This window comes from Dasypus novemcinctus, chromosome 31 (genome assembly GCF_030445035.2).
Source record: "Dasypus novemcinctus isolate mDasNov1 chromosome 31, mDasNov1.1.hap2, whole genome shotgun sequence".
Classification (NCBI taxonomy): domain Eukaryota; kingdom Metazoa; phylum Chordata; class Mammalia; order Cingulata; family Dasypodidae; genus Dasypus; species Dasypus novemcinctus.
This window is the reverse complement of record NC_080703.1, coordinates 34,133,965-34,148,522: the sequence shown is the minus strand read 5'-3', so window position 1 is coordinate 34,148,522 and position 14,558 is coordinate 34,133,965. Positions and strand designations below refer to the sequence as shown.

The window sequence follows — 14,558 nt, the reverse complement described above, 5'->3', positions numbered from 1 at the left end:
TTCTTTTTTAGGAGGCACAGGGATTAACTGAGCTACACCTGCTTCCCAGTCACAAGGGTCTTTAAAAGAGGGAGGCTGGGCAACAGATGTGGCTTAGTGCTTGAGTGCTAGCTTCCCACATGCGAGGTCCCGGGTTCAATGTCGAGTCCCGATACCTAAAAAAAAGAAAGAAAGAAAAAGGAGGAGGCAGAAATGTCAGAGAGAGAGATGAGAATGCTCAACTGATGACTTTGAAGATAAAAAGACTGGTTTGGAAGCCAAGGATCACAGGCTACCTCTAGAAGCTGGAAAAATTAGAAAAAATCCTTCCCTAAAACCTCCAGAAGGAATGCAGCATCTACTGTCACTGTGGTTTAGCTTAGTGAGCTCCTGGCCTACAGAACTGTAGACTAATAAATTTGTGTTGTTTTAACGAGTAAATTTGTTATAGTGGCAATAAGAAACTAATACAGGGAAGCAGACATGGCTCAACTGACAGAGCACCCGCCTACCATATAGGACGGTCCAGGGTTCCATCCCCAGGGCCTCCTGACCCGTGTGGGAAGCTGGCCCATGCGCAATGTTGCAGCATGCAAGGAGTGCCCTGACACACATGGGTGTCCACACGTACAGGAGTCCCACACACATGGAGTGCGCTCTGCAAGGAGAGCTGCCCTGCATGAAAAAAGCGCAGCCCACCCAGGAGTGGCACCACACACACACAGAGCTGACGCAGCAAGATGACCCAACAAAAAGAGACAGTTTCCAGTGCCACAGGATAACACAATAGGATGCAGAAGAACACACAGTAAATGGACACAGAAAGCAGACAACAGAGGGAAGGGGGAGAGAAATAAATAAAGGAAAAAAAAAGAAACTAACACAACCTCTTAACAGGTCTCCCTGTTTCCATCCTTTTCCCCCTTCATTTTAGCCCAAAGCAACCATCTGGGTTATTATTTTAAAATGTAAACTGTGTGCAATCATCCTTCGGCTCAAAACCTTCCAATGTTTCCAATTTCATGCAGAGTGAATACTCAAAATCCTTTTAAGAACCTTTACCACTTGGAGGGCATCCTCTACTTTCTCCTACGGTTGATTCCAGCCATTTCACCTCGTTGTTCCTCTATGAACCCTGGCGTGCTCCAGCCACTCACCTCCTTGCTCCTCTATGAATCCTGGAGTGCTCTGGCACTCCCTCCTTGCTCCTCTACGATCCCTGGCGTGCTCCTGGCCACTCACCTCCTTGCTCCTCTACGATCCCTGGCGTGCTCCTGGCCACTCACCTCCTTGCTCCTCTATGAACCCTGGCGTGCTCTGGCCACTCGCCTCCTTGCTCCTCTATGAATCCTGGCGTGCTCTGGCCACTCGCCTCCTTGCTCCTCTACGATCCCTGGCGTGCTCCTGGCCACTGGCCTCCTTGCTCCTCTACGATCCCTGGCGTGCTCCTGGCCATTCACCTCCTTGCTCCTCTATGAACCCTGGTGTTCTCCGGCCACTCGCCTCCTTGCTCCTCTATGAATCCTGCAGCGCTCCTGGCCACTCGCCTCCTTGCTCCTCTATGAACCCTGGCATGCTCCTGGCCCCTCGCCTCCTTGCTCTTCTGTGAATCCTGGCGTGCTCCAGCCACTCGCCTCCTTGCTCCTCTATGAATCCTGGAGTGCTCTGGCCACTCGCCTCCTTGCTCCTCTATGAACCCTGGTGTGCTCCCGGCCACTCGCCTCCTTGCTCCTCTATGAACCCTGGCATGCTCTGGCCACTCGCCTCCTTGCTCCTCTATGAACCCTGGCATGCTCTGGCCACTCGCCTCCTTGCTCCTCTATGAACCCTGGCGTGCTCTGGCCACTTGCCTCCTTGCTCCTCTATGAACCCTGGCGTGCTCTGGCCACTCGCCTCCTTGCTCCTCTGTGACCCCTGGCGTGCTCCTGGCCCTCTATCAACCCTGGCATGCTCTGGCCACTCGCCTCCTTGCTCCTCTGTGAACCCTGGCGTGCTCTGGCCACTCACCTCCTTGCTCCTCTGTGAACCCTGGCGTGCTCCTGGCCCTCTATCAACCCTGGCGTGCTCTGGCCACTCGCCTCCTTGCTCCTCTGTGAACCCTGGCGTGCTCTCGCCACTCGCCTCCTTGCTCCTCTGTGAATCCTGGCATGCTCTGGCCACTCGCCTCCTTGCTCCTCTGTGACCCCTGGCATGCTCCTGGCCCTCTATCAACCCTGGCGTGCTCTGGCCACTCGCCTCCTTGCTCCTCTGTGAACTCTGGCGTGCTCTCGCCACTCGCCTCCTTGCTCCTCTGTGAACCCTGGTGTGCTCTGGCCACTCGCCTCCTTGCTCCTCTATGAACCCTGGCGTGCTCTGGCCACTCGCCTCCTTGCTCCTCTGTGACCCCTGGCGTGCTCCTGGCCCTCTATGAACCCTGGCATGCTCTGGCCACTCGCCTCCTTGCTCCTCTGTGAACCCTGGCGTGCTCTGGCCACTCACCTCCTTGCTCCTCTGTGAACCCTGGCGTGCTCCTGGCCCTCTATCAACCCTGGCGTGCTCTGGCCACTCGCCTCCTTGCTCCTCTGTGAACCCTGGCGTGCTCTCGCCACTCGCCTCCTTGCTCCTCTGTGAATCCTGGCATGCTCTGGCCACTCGCCTCCTTGCTCCTCTGTGACCCCTGGCATGCTCCTGGCCCTCTATCAACCCTGGCGTGCTCTGGCCACTCGCCTCCTTGCTCCTCTGTGAACCCTGGCGTGCTCTCGCCACTCGCCTCCTTGCTCCTCTGTGAACCCTGGTGTGCTCTGGCCACTCGCCTCCTTGCTCCTCTATGAACCCTGGCGTGCTCTGGCCACTCGCCTCCTTGCTCCTCTGTGACCCCTGGCGTGCTCCTGGCCCTCTATGAACCCTGGCGTGCTCTGGCCACTCGCCTCCTTGCTCCTCTGTGACCCCTGGCGTGCTCCTGGCCCTCTATGAACCCTGGCGTGCTCCTGGCCACTCGCCTCCTTGCTCCTCTATGAATCCTGGAGTGCTCCTGGCCACTCGCCTCCTTGCTCCAGGTTTGGCACTTTCCCCTGTGCCTGCTGTTAGCCCCCCTCCCTTAAGGCTTGCATCCTTTAAGTCTTTTCTTAAATGTCATCTTCTCAAGGGCACTTACCCCAAGAGTCCATCTAAAATTGCCAATCCCACCCAACGCTCCTTATCTCTGCCCCCCTTAATTCTTCTCCTTAGCATTCACCACACACAAATACAACACACATCTTATTTATGATGCTTGGTGCCCGTTTCCAAGGAGGCCAGAATTTCTGTCTGCGTTGCTCCCTGCTGCATCCCCGGCAGGTAGGGCAGTTCCTGGCACGTATTAGGTACTTGATGCGCATTTGTTGAAGGCTACATGAACCAACTGACGACTCTTAAAATGAAAAAGTCGCGATTACAAATAAAAATTTTAAAATAGTAAAATATGACGTCGTTGGGGGGGGGAAACCAAAACTGCTAATGATTTCGAAGACAAATACGATTCTCTCAAACACTCTCCACATTTAAATCGGGAGTTTGCAAGGGAATCAAGACCCCGAGAAAGGAAAATATTCCGGGGATGCAAAAAAAAAAACCAACCAAAAACCTCGTAAACCATTTTTCGATTAGGCACGCAACGGCTTTTGCCAGCGTTTTCTCGGCATTTTTGTTTCCGAACCCGCTCAAACCTGCCACAAGGGTCTTGGTAAATAAATATTGGGCTCTTCTAAAAACCCCGTGGTTCTGGGGTGGCCCAAAGCCGTGCGAGGAGAGGGGAGCGCCCCGCGCCGCTCGCGGGCTGGGGCCTGGGGGTCCCCCCTTCGCCGCCCCCGGCCCGCGAAGCCTCCCGCGCAGGAGCCTGCCTGCCCCGGGGTCTGTCAGGGCCGCGCGAGGCCCGGATTTCGGCGCCAGCGTCGCCTGGGAGCACCCCCGTCCCGACCGAGGAGGCCGCGCGCGTAGAGGAGGCCGCGCGCGTAGAGCAGCCCCGCACAGCCCCGCGGGCCGCGCAGCGCCGCCCCCACTTGCCTCCTCCTCCGGCGGCGGAACCGTCGGCGCTCTCGCCCGCCCAGGCCTGGCACCGCCGCGCGCCTCCCGCGCCTCTCGGGTTCCCCGGCCGCGGCGCCGGGGGGCGGAGCCAAGGGGAGACTCCGCCCGAGACGGGCAGAGCTCCGCCCCCGGGCTCCAGGCCGAACTACGAGTCCCATGAGGCTCTGGGCGGCCTCGGCTCTCCACCGGAAGGAGGTCCACGGGCTGGAGGAGGAGCCCGAGAGGGATTGTGGGAGGAGGGCGCCTTCCTTTCCGTCTGGCGGCGGCCATCAGGTAGGCAGCGGTGGGTACCCACGCTCCTCCATCCGCCGCTGATCGCCCTTCGCCTCGGCCATCCAGACCCGGGGACCCTCGGTCCTCGGAGCTCCTCCTGCCTCCTCTGCGGCGCGAGCTCCGTCGGGATGTGGGGCAGTGCGGGCGCGGAGAGGCGGCCGGCTAGGCGGGCCGGGGGTAGATGTCATGGCGGCGCCAATTGGCGCGGGGCCCCGAGCCTGCAGGAAAGGGAGGCGTGGGGCTGGGGAATGGGGGGCCAGGCCCGAGGCGCCCTGAGGCGAGGCTGGCTGGTGGGGGTGCCCTTCCCTCTAGAGTTTTCCCGCGGCGGCGGCACCTTCTGGGGAGGAAAGGCCTGGGGCCGCCGCCTGCCGCAGTCCCCCGCCCCCTGCGTGCCCACGCCCGCGGCGCCCACTGCCCAGCTGCTCCCCTGGGACGCGGCGGTGGGGGGTGGGCTGTCTGCCCCCTGGAGTTCGCGCAGAGCCATTTCATCCCCAGCGGCTTCCTTGTGCTTGGCGGGGAGCTAAGATGGACGGGGTCTCATGAACGGGCGCTCGATCTTAATACCCAGTTTTATCTCAAGGGTGAGCCAAGATGGGTGCCTACAAGTACATCCAGGAGCTGTGGAGGAAGAAGCAGTCGGACGTGATGCGCTTTCTTCTGAGGGTCCGCTGCTGGCAGTACCGCCAGCTCTCTGCGCTGCACCGGGCCCCCCGTCCCACCAGGCCCGATAAAGCGCGCCGACTGGGATACAAGGCCAAGCAAGGTGCGTGGTGTCTGGATGCTCGGGCAGCTAGAAACCGGCGATTGGGACGAGGCACCATCGCCCACTGTCCTCCTTCGCAACGGGCTTTGGCAGAAAGCTGTCTGCTAGCTCAGCTAGAAGCACTCCATTTGTTGACCAAATGACTGAACACAATCGCATAAAGCTGTCAGATTACAAAACTGTGTGTCTGGTCTGAAAATACCTGGAGAAGCCAATCGACGTCCCTGTGTGATTAAAACCATTGTCATCTTTTCCGTATAGGTTATGTCATCTACAGGATTCGAGTGCGCCGAGGTGGCCGCAAACGCCCGGTTCCCAAGGGTGCAACCTATGGCAAGCCTGTGCATCATGGTGTTAACCAGCTCAAGTTTGCTCGAAGCCTTCAGTCTGTGGCTGAGGTGAGTGGTTTTTATTTTTAGTAATAGTAGCAGCATTGATCACCAGGAAGTGGTGGTCAGGGAGGAGAATTGGAGCAACTTTTCCTTCCCATGTATAAAATGGGGTTTGTGGAGCTTTACTATTAATTTTTGTGAAGAGCGGCTGCTATCAGTATATGGAAATTTTGTCACTAATCTTTCTGGTGTTACATAATAGGAGGTATGTGCTTTACAATTATTGTGAACCTGTGGAACCTAAGCTTTTGAAGGACAGGAAACTGTCTTGAACAGATTTCCAAAGTGCATGGACTGCATTTTTTTTTCACGTAGCTCATCTTAGTCGGTTTTTTATTTTTTTAAAGAATAGAGACCAAGTGTGACCTGTTAAAAGCCAAAAATATTTTCTGGCCCTTCATAGAAATATGTGCCAACCTCCCCCAATTATATTAGAAAAATATAAAGTTCCAGAATCCGTTTTCTTAACCTGATATTGGTACACATCCATTCCTGGGGAGGGGCTATGATATATTTTTGATCTAAGTTATGTTTTTGTGTTAGCCAGCAAGTCATCCATGTTACCATAGAAAGTTATTGCTGGGTTTTTTTCATTTCATACTTAACAGCTCTAGTCTCTGGGGGATACTTAGTAAATATTTGAGTAGGTAGGTGTGCAACCGCAGTCTCTTACCTAGTGGTGAACTGTTAGATTTCCAGAATTTTGGCTTTCTAACTGCCTCTGTGGAGATGTGGAGGGGCTAACCTTGAGCTTTCTTCCCATTCTAGGAGCGAGCTGGACGGCACTGTGGGGCGCTGAGAGTCCTGAATTCTTACTGGGTTGGTGAAGATTCCACATACAAATTCTTTGAGGTTATTCTCATTGATCCATTCCATAAAGCTATCAGAAGAAATCCTGACACCCAGTGGATCACCAAGCCTGTCCACAAGCACAGGGAGATGCGTGGGCTGACGTCTGCAGGCCGCAAGAGTCGCGGCCTTGGAAAGGGCCACAAGTTCCACCACACTATTGGTGGTTCTCGGCGTGCAGCCTGGAGAAGGCGCAATACTCTCCAGCTCCACCGTTACCGCTAATCTATAAGTAACGTTTGTAAAATTCATACCTAATAAACAATTTAGGACCGTCCTGTCTACTTAAAAGTGTTCTTTGTTAAAACAGTAGTTGTCTGCAGATTGTTTCATGGATATATTGTCAAATTATGAAAGTTAAAGTGCAATAATGTTTGAAGAATATAAAGTGATCATGTATCGTGTTTCTAATAAGATAAACAATTTTGTTTTTGCTTTATCTTATTAGGGAGTTATATGTCATGCTTAAAAATGCCATGCTGTGTGGTATAATAGGTGTAAAATAAATACTTTAAGAGGAGCACTGAAACTAGCTCTTTTATGTAGATTTGTTTGGTGCATGAAAAACCTGCGTCCTTATTGGGGTGATGCAGTGCTCTCCTGGTTTACTGTTCCGTGGCTGTTTTTTTTTTTGAAGTTTGACTAGAAGGAAAAATTAGGAAAAAATTTTGACTAGTCAGTGGTATTGATACTGGTATATATTGGAACTGATGGTAATTGAGCATTAATAAATGAGACAAGTGAATTATTAACCTTAAGGTTTGTAAGCTAGTAATAAATGGTAGTGTGGGGAAGCCTGTGGCCATTAGATAGTACCTTTCAAATTTGTGAGGAGAGAAAATTAAAAGCTGCTATGATCAAGATTTTGCTTTATCTGTATTAGTAACGTGACTATTAAGAGGCCTCTAGCCTTACTAAGGAGAAAAAGAATTGGTTATAAAAGTATATCATTGCTTGTTCCAGTCCAACCTTACAGATGATCTTATATCAACCCAAGTTACCCATTTCTATAAGGCTGCTGAGAAATGTTCTTGGTGTAGGTTCACGGTTTCCAGTCTTGGCTGAAGTGTTTACTCATCTCTTGTCAAACTACCTTCAAAATAGTTTGCAAACATGGGCCATCCACTGTACTCGCTCGAGCACACCGCCACATTGTGTTGCCCTGGTTCACATATCTAACACTAGGCCAGGCCTCTTTCCTAGGGTGTATTTGAGTGTTTTTAAGAAATACTGAGGAGGAATCGCCCCAGTTCTTTAAAATTCTGAGGTTGCTGAATTAAGAATGGGTAGTTTGATTTTAGTCTGGTTGCTGGATTCCTGGAGCCAATTTTTGTACTTCTGAGGTCCCGAAAATCTTAAATGATTTCCAGAAAGCATTGCTTAGCAGGCTTCATAAATAAAACATTGTGTCCTAAACTCTTTATTACTAAGAAAAAAGTTTTTTCAATAAACCACATTCTGATGTGTGTGTGGGTTGTTCAACTGAAGGAATAAAGCTAAGACAAATAGGGTTTGTTTCTTGGCATCTTCTAGTGCTAATGTGTAAAGCAAACCAAGTACCATAACTTTCAAAAAGGTGTCAAATCTTGATGGCAAAAACAGTTGATACAATTTGAGGAAAAATAAAATGTGTAAAAATTAGTGTTTAAAGATTTTCTCTCTTGATTATTTGCTCTTTGCATGAATTTGAAAATTTCTAAAACTATACTAGAACCTTAAGTAGGCAGGGGTTGGCATCAGCCTTTGTTGATGTTGGGTGCTGTGTCCAGGGCAGCTAGAAGGATCCTGTTCATTGCACCTCTGCTGGAAACCAAATCCTGACTTCAAGGACCTTCCCACCCCCCTCAAAGCCTCATCCTCACGTGGTCTTGTCCCAGTCCCCTCGCTGCTTCTCAGCCCCCCTCACGCTGTGGTCTTGTCCCAGTCCCCTCACTGCTTCTCAGCCCGCCTCACGCTGTGGTCTTGTCCAGTCCCCTCGCTGCTTCTCAGCCCCCCTCACGCTGTGGTCTTGTCCAGTCCCCTCGCTGCTTCTCAGCCACCCCTCACGCTGTGGTCTTGTCCCAGTCTCCTCGCTGCTGCTCAGCCACCCCTCACGCTTTTGCACTTGCTGCCCTCGCTGCCCTCGGGTGGGAAAACTCAGGGTGCTAGATGTCACCTTATTAGAGGGGTTTTCCCTGCCTCTCCACAAACCATTGTCGTTTCCTTTAATATTTCTATAGCAGCATGTTACTCAAATATATCAAAATTGGTGAGTCAAGTTTTCTTTAGAAAGATTGCGGTCTCTCACACCCCCATGAGGTGTAGGTACTGATTAACCCCTTTCTGCCAATGAGGAAAATGAAGCCGAGAAGCAACTTGTTCAAGGTCCCACAGAAAATGGGTAGCACTTTGAATCCAAACCCTCTCCCCACACTTAATTTTAAATTTTCATTAGGTAATACATTTACGTGGTTCAGAATTCAAAAGGACACACAGAAGAGGGAAGACAATGAGAGAGACAACAAACCAGAGTGCTGAGGTGACTCAGGCGATTGAGCACCTCTCTCCCACATAGGAGGTCCCAAATTCAGTTTCCTGTGGCTCCTAAAGAGATGAGCAGACACAGATAAGCACACAGCGAATGGACACACACAGCAGACAGCAACTGCAAACAACAAGGGGTAGACGGGAGGGAGAATAAATAAGTAATATTTCCCAAAAAAGGACAGGGAAGCAGATTTAGCTCAGTGGTTGAGCACCTGCTTCCCATGTACAAGATCCTGGGTTCAGTCTCCGGTACCTCCTAAAAAAAAAAATTAAAGGACAATAAATTCTAAGGTAAAAGTCCCTACCCCACCATTTGTCCCAGTACACAATCAAAGTGATGAGTTTTTTGATTTTCATCAGTAGATGTTTTTTTTGAATGTACAAATTTAAGTATTTTTTCTTTTTCTTTTTAACCAATTAGTAGCATATTATACACATTGTTTTATTAAATTATATGTTAATTATATATCTTAGAGCTTGTTCATGAAGAGCGTCCTCATTCTTTGTTACTGCATGGTATTCCATTGTATGAATGAACTATCATTGCTTAAATGTGGCCCCTACTGATGAATACTAGGATTTTTTTCAAATCTTAAACTATTACAAAAAAATTTTTTTTGCACGTCTTAGTTTGTAGGATAAATTCCTAAAAGTAAAATGGGCAGGGTCAAAATTTGTATTTCAATTCTGATAGATAGTGCCATATTGTCTTCTATAGAGATTGCACAAATGTACACTCCCACCAGCAATGAGTGAGGAGATGTTTACCCACACCCTTGCCAACATGTTTTTAAATATTTTATCTCTGCCAATCTGATAGGGGAAAATGGTATTGCTATCTAGTTTGTTTTATTTATTCGTTTGTTGTTTTTCTTTGAGATCCTGGGGGCCAGGGATTGAACCCAGGACCTTGTATGTGGGAAGCCCGCGCTCAACCACTGAGCCACACTGGCTCCCTGAGTAGGTTTTTTCATTTGTTTTGCTTGTTGTTTGTTTTGTTTTTTTTTTAGGAGGTACCAGGAACTGAACCTGGAATCTCCCACATGGGAAGCAGGCATTCAACTGCTTGAGCCACAACTGCTCCCTTCTAGTTTTATTTTGCCTCTGAATATAGCAAAAGCTATATGCATACCATAACTCCCCCACCCCCACCCCGGACACACAAACTATGTTTCCTGGGCCTTATAGATTTAAGCAGAGGCTTACGATATTTTTGCCAATGGAATGTTATTTCCTACAAGGCATTCAAGGGTTGGTATGCCTCCTGCACAATGCCAGCACCTTTGGAGGCCAGTGATGCAGATAGCATCGCTATGAGAAGGAAGAAAGCTGTTCAACCTCTATCAGGCTCTAAGAGTGAGAAATAGGATCTTAGTTGCGTTAGATCTTATGGCAGTACAGCCTAGCTTGACCCTGACTAATTCAACAAGTTGAGCATCATTTACTGAAAAGCCATTTATGTTTGCTTTACTATAACGTCATATTATCAGCCTTTGTCCAGACTCTTAAGTACCTTGCTATATTAAATAAATTGGATGATGGCTGTTAGCTCATGGCTGCTATGTTTCATCATTTCTCTGTACTTATGATTCTTGAAGGTGACTTTATAAAGAATAAGATCTTGAAATTTCAACTGTTCATTTTATCCTTTCAGTGTTAAATTCTTGACTCTTTCTTTAAATTCTGAAATTCCTTACCCAAATTAGTAGATATATTCTATCAGTTAGGTAGGCAAGATTAGACTACAGTAATAAACAACCCCCAACTCTCAGTGGCTTAAAATAATTAAGATTCCAGAAACCAGACTGATGGAGTAGCCATTACAGGGACATTGCCAGTAGCCTATGCAGAGGGCAAAAAGAGTATGACACAGCACACTTTGACTTTTAAAGCTTCTGCTTAGAAGACTGTCTTAAGCAAGTCCTGTGGCTATGCTTGAGTTCAAAGGGTGGCAGAGTAAAATCTTTTATATGCCTGGAAGGAAACAGAAAACTGAGTATTTCTGAACAGCTCTAATAGCCCCCACATACTCTAATCCATTTAATTTTCTTTCTGTCCTTAGACGCAGTCAGGGCATTAGGGAGAACAATTGGTGTACCAAAGGGGAACAGGGACCAATGCAGACCACCATGACAGAGAGGAGAACTGTATCACGGACATTGCTTAGAAATGCCAGCATAGGATGGTAAAAACAGAATTTTAGTCGGTTTTTGTTGTTTTTAAATTCTCTACAGGCGGCGGACTTGGCCCAGTGGTTAGGGGGTCCGTCTGCCACATGGGAGGTCTGCGGTTCAAACCCCGGGCCTCCTTGATCCATGTGGAGCTGGCCCATGCATAGTGCTGATGCGCGCAAGGAGTGCCCTGCCATGCAGGGGTGTCCCCCGCATAGGGGAGCCCCACACGCAAGGAGTGCGCCCTGTAAGGAGAGCCGCCCAGTGCAAAAGAAAGTGCAGCCTGCCCAGGAATGGTGCCGCACACACAGAGAACTGACACAACAAGATGACGCAACAAAAAGAAACACAGATTCCCGTACCGATGACATCAGAAGTGGACAAAGAAGATGCAGCAAAATAGCACAGAGAACAGACAGCAAGGGTGGAGGGGGGAAGGGGAGAGAAATAAATAAATAAATACATCTTTTAATAAATAAATAAATAAATTCTCTACAATGTACCCCCTTATTGCACCTCCACCAAAAGATGGACCACTTTCATTGCCCCTTCTTTGATATGCCACACATAAACATTGCATGAATCTTTGTCATCCCCAAGAGGTCCTAAAATTTGATTGAATTGGCAGGATATAGTTATCTGCACATAACAGCAACCAATTCACCTGCCACTTTGTTTTGTGACACGGCTTCTTTCCTGTAAGCCACGTACTCACTGAAAAATACTTTAGACGCATGCCATCCAATATGATAGTCACTAGCCATATGCAACTGTTAAGATTTAAATTAAATAAAAATTTCATTTCCTCAGTCACACGAGGTACATTTCCAGTGCTGAATGGTCATATCGGCTACCATATTGGACAGCACAGAAAACCTTTCCACCATCACAGAAGGTTCTATTGTACGTTGCTGATTTAAAACCTTGACCCTCTTTTCTTTTCTTTCTTTTTATTTTTGTGGGATTTCCCTAAAGACAAAGTGAGGCATCTGAAACCTGGCTTTACATAAAAATGTATAGATTTCATAACAGGATAGGGAAGCGGCTTTGGCTCAACCGATAGGGCCTCCGCCTACCACATGGGAGGTCCAGGGTTCAAACCCAGGGCCTCCTGACCCATGTGGAGAGCTGACCCACGTGCAGTGCTGATGCGCGCAAGGAGTGCCGTGCCACGCAGGGGTGTCCCCCTCATAGGGGAGCCCCACGTGCAAGGAATGCGCCCCATAAGGATAGCTGCCCCGCGTGAAAAAAGTGCAGCCTGCCCAGGAGTGATGCTGCACATATGGAGAGTTGATGCAGCAAGATGACAAAACAAAAAAGAGACAGATTCCTGGTGCTGCTGACAAGAATACAAACAGACACAGAAGAAGAACAACAACAACAACAAAATAACAGGACAGTATTTTTTTTTTTTTTTAAGATTTATTTATTTATTTTATTTCCCCCCCTCCCCTGGTTGTCTGTTCTTGGTGTCTATTTGCTGCGTCTTGTTTCTTTGTCCGCTTTTGTTGTCGTCAGCGGCACGGGAAGTGTGGGCGGCGCCACTCCTGGGCAGGCTGCTCTTTCTTTTCACGCTGGGCGGCTTTCCTCACGGGCGCACTCCTTGCGCGTGGGGCTCCCCCACGCGGGGGACACCCTTGCGTGGCACGGCACTCCTTGCGCGCATCAGCACTGCGCATGGGCCAGCTCCACACGGGTCAAGGAGGCCTGGGGTTTGAACCGCGGTCCTCCCATATAGTAGACGGACGCCCTAACCACTGGGCCAAAGTCCGTTTTCCCAGGACAGTATTTTTTGATAAAGTGTTTGGAGGTGTACCACTTCCAAATTCCTTTGTCAGGTTGATATTGGCTTTTTGGAAGTTTTTGACAAGAGTTTTATCCCAACAGTAGTAACTATAAAAGAAGGACCTGCTGTAACACCTTATCCAAGAATGAAGATTTTGGTCCAAGAAATAAGAAAATCCTAGGCTTCCATTGGCTTCCATTCAACCTGCATCTTTTGCCAAAGTGCCATATCCTCAGAATCAAATTTATAAGTCATCATCATCCAGAGAAGAGGCAATTCCTTGGATTTGTCTTGAAAGGTCATCAAGCAGACTTCCACAGCATGATAACATGTAGCCACAAGCTCTCCCCTAATCATCAGCTGCCCTTGTGGACAAAGACTGAACCAAAATGGCAGCTTCTACTTAGCAACACCCCCCCAACAGCGATATCATCACCCAGAGAAACAGAAAAAGGATCCAACGGGATCTGGCCTGAGCACCAACAATGTCTGTCTCACAAAATCACAGCCATCCCATTATCCTCTCCTTAACTGTTTTTTTTTTCCTCCTGGAAGCATTTTCATTATCAATAATTTCTTTGGCCAACATTTCAACTATAATAAAACCAGTGAACAATTTTGCATTAATTACCTGGCCCTGGATGTTTTGGAATGCTTCTTATAACTTAACCAGTTTGAGATAAGTATTTAACTACTTTGGTGTTTCAAAATCTATTTGTCCCTCTAATGGAGACAGAATTATTTAATTACATGTTCTTTCTCTCTCTCTCTCTCTCTCTTTTTTTGAGGTACTGGGGCCAGGCATTGAACCCAAGACCTCAAAAGTAGGAAGCTAGCGCTCAACCACTGAGCCACATCGGCTCCCGAGTTGGTTTTTTTCATTTGTTTGCTTGTAGTTCGTCTTTTTTGTTTCTAGGAGGCACCAGAAACTGAGCCCAGGACCTCCCATGTGGAAAGCAGGTGCTCAGCTGCTTGAGCCACATGTACTCGCAGTCCTTTCTCTTATACACAATGATTTTCTAATGGTCAACTAAATACTGTAATTTCTAGGCCAAAAATGTTCTAAAGAATCTCCTCACATATCTTAAAAGAAATGAGAGTATTCATAGCAACCTTGTCCTAAATCACTTTTAACTTTGCAGGAGTAGTAAATATATATTTGACTTAGTGGCTAATTAAGTGTGAAGAGTATTCTAAGAAATAGTAGTGGGTAGCTTTAAAATTTTCACATTATCTATGGGAATATTTAAAGCTAAATTAAAATCACCTTTAGAAGTCATATTTTAGATTATAAGAATTATTTCTATTTTTAAATGTGCTTATAATTTTGTGGGGTTTTCAAAGATCTTAAGTAAAATGTTAACAACGAGAGCTCTCTTTTTATAATTTCAGGAAATTCGGAAACTACAGAAAATTTTTTTTCTTTTTTTACAGAAAATTTTTTAATGACCTGAATTTCATCACTCACGGAGAACCAGGTTAACATTTTGTTATATTTTCTTCCAGTCTTTTTTTTTATTACTGAAAAAAAAAATGTATAGGACTTGGCACTTCTTGTAATTGTGAACTAGGTAATCTGGACAAACTCTTTCTCTCCCTTTCCCTGTCTGAGGACAACTGGAAAGGCAGAGCAGATTATATTTTAAAAGGTCTACTTGAAGGCATTGGGGAGGTTACAGGCAGCGAAGAATTACAGAACTCAGATCGAGAAGAGCATGGAGACTCCAGAGAAGGGACAGCATTAGGGCCGCTTTGCTCCTTGGGTATTTGCTTGTTCT

At 47.9% G+C, this 14,558-nt stretch overlaps 2 protein-coding genes across 6 annotated transcripts in view; one reads left to right on the top strand and one right to left on the bottom strand.

The window, feature by feature from the left end:
- NKIRAS1 (NFKB inhibitor interacting Ras like 1) overlaps nucleotides 1–4,130 on the bottom strand; it is a 73,298-nt gene extending 69,168 nt beyond the window's left edge. For 2 of the 4 annotated variants that reach the window (XM_058290817.2, XM_071212874.1), the window contains exon 1: nucleotides 4,000–4,130. The gene's annotated coding sequence lies outside the window, so the exon portion shown is untranslated. The remainder of the gene's footprint in view (nucleotides 1–3,999) is intronic. The other 2 variants (XM_058290816.2, XM_071212873.1) reach the window with 1 other exon arrangement.
- A 37-nt stretch (nucleotides 4,131–4,167) lies between these two features.
- On the top strand, nucleotides 4,168–6,826 carry RPL15 (ribosomal protein L15). 2 transcript variants are annotated; one of them, XM_004456054.4, is made up of 4 exons: nucleotides 4,168–4,293; nucleotides 4,874–5,056; nucleotides 5,318–5,454; nucleotides 6,217–6,826. In XM_004456054.4, exons 2-4 carry the CDS (start codon nucleotides 4,885–4,887, stop codon nucleotides 6,520–6,522), a joined length of 615 nt encoding a protein of 204 aa, XP_004456111.1. In that variant the 5' UTR covers nucleotides 4,168–4,293; nucleotides 4,874–4,884; the 3' UTR covers nucleotides 6,523–6,826. The 2 variants fall into 2 exon arrangements, with proteins under 2 accessions (XP_004456111.1, XP_058146798.1); XM_058290815.2 differs by having other exon boundaries at nucleotides 4,227–4,303.
- Nucleotides 6,827–14,558: the final 7,732 nt, after the last annotated feature.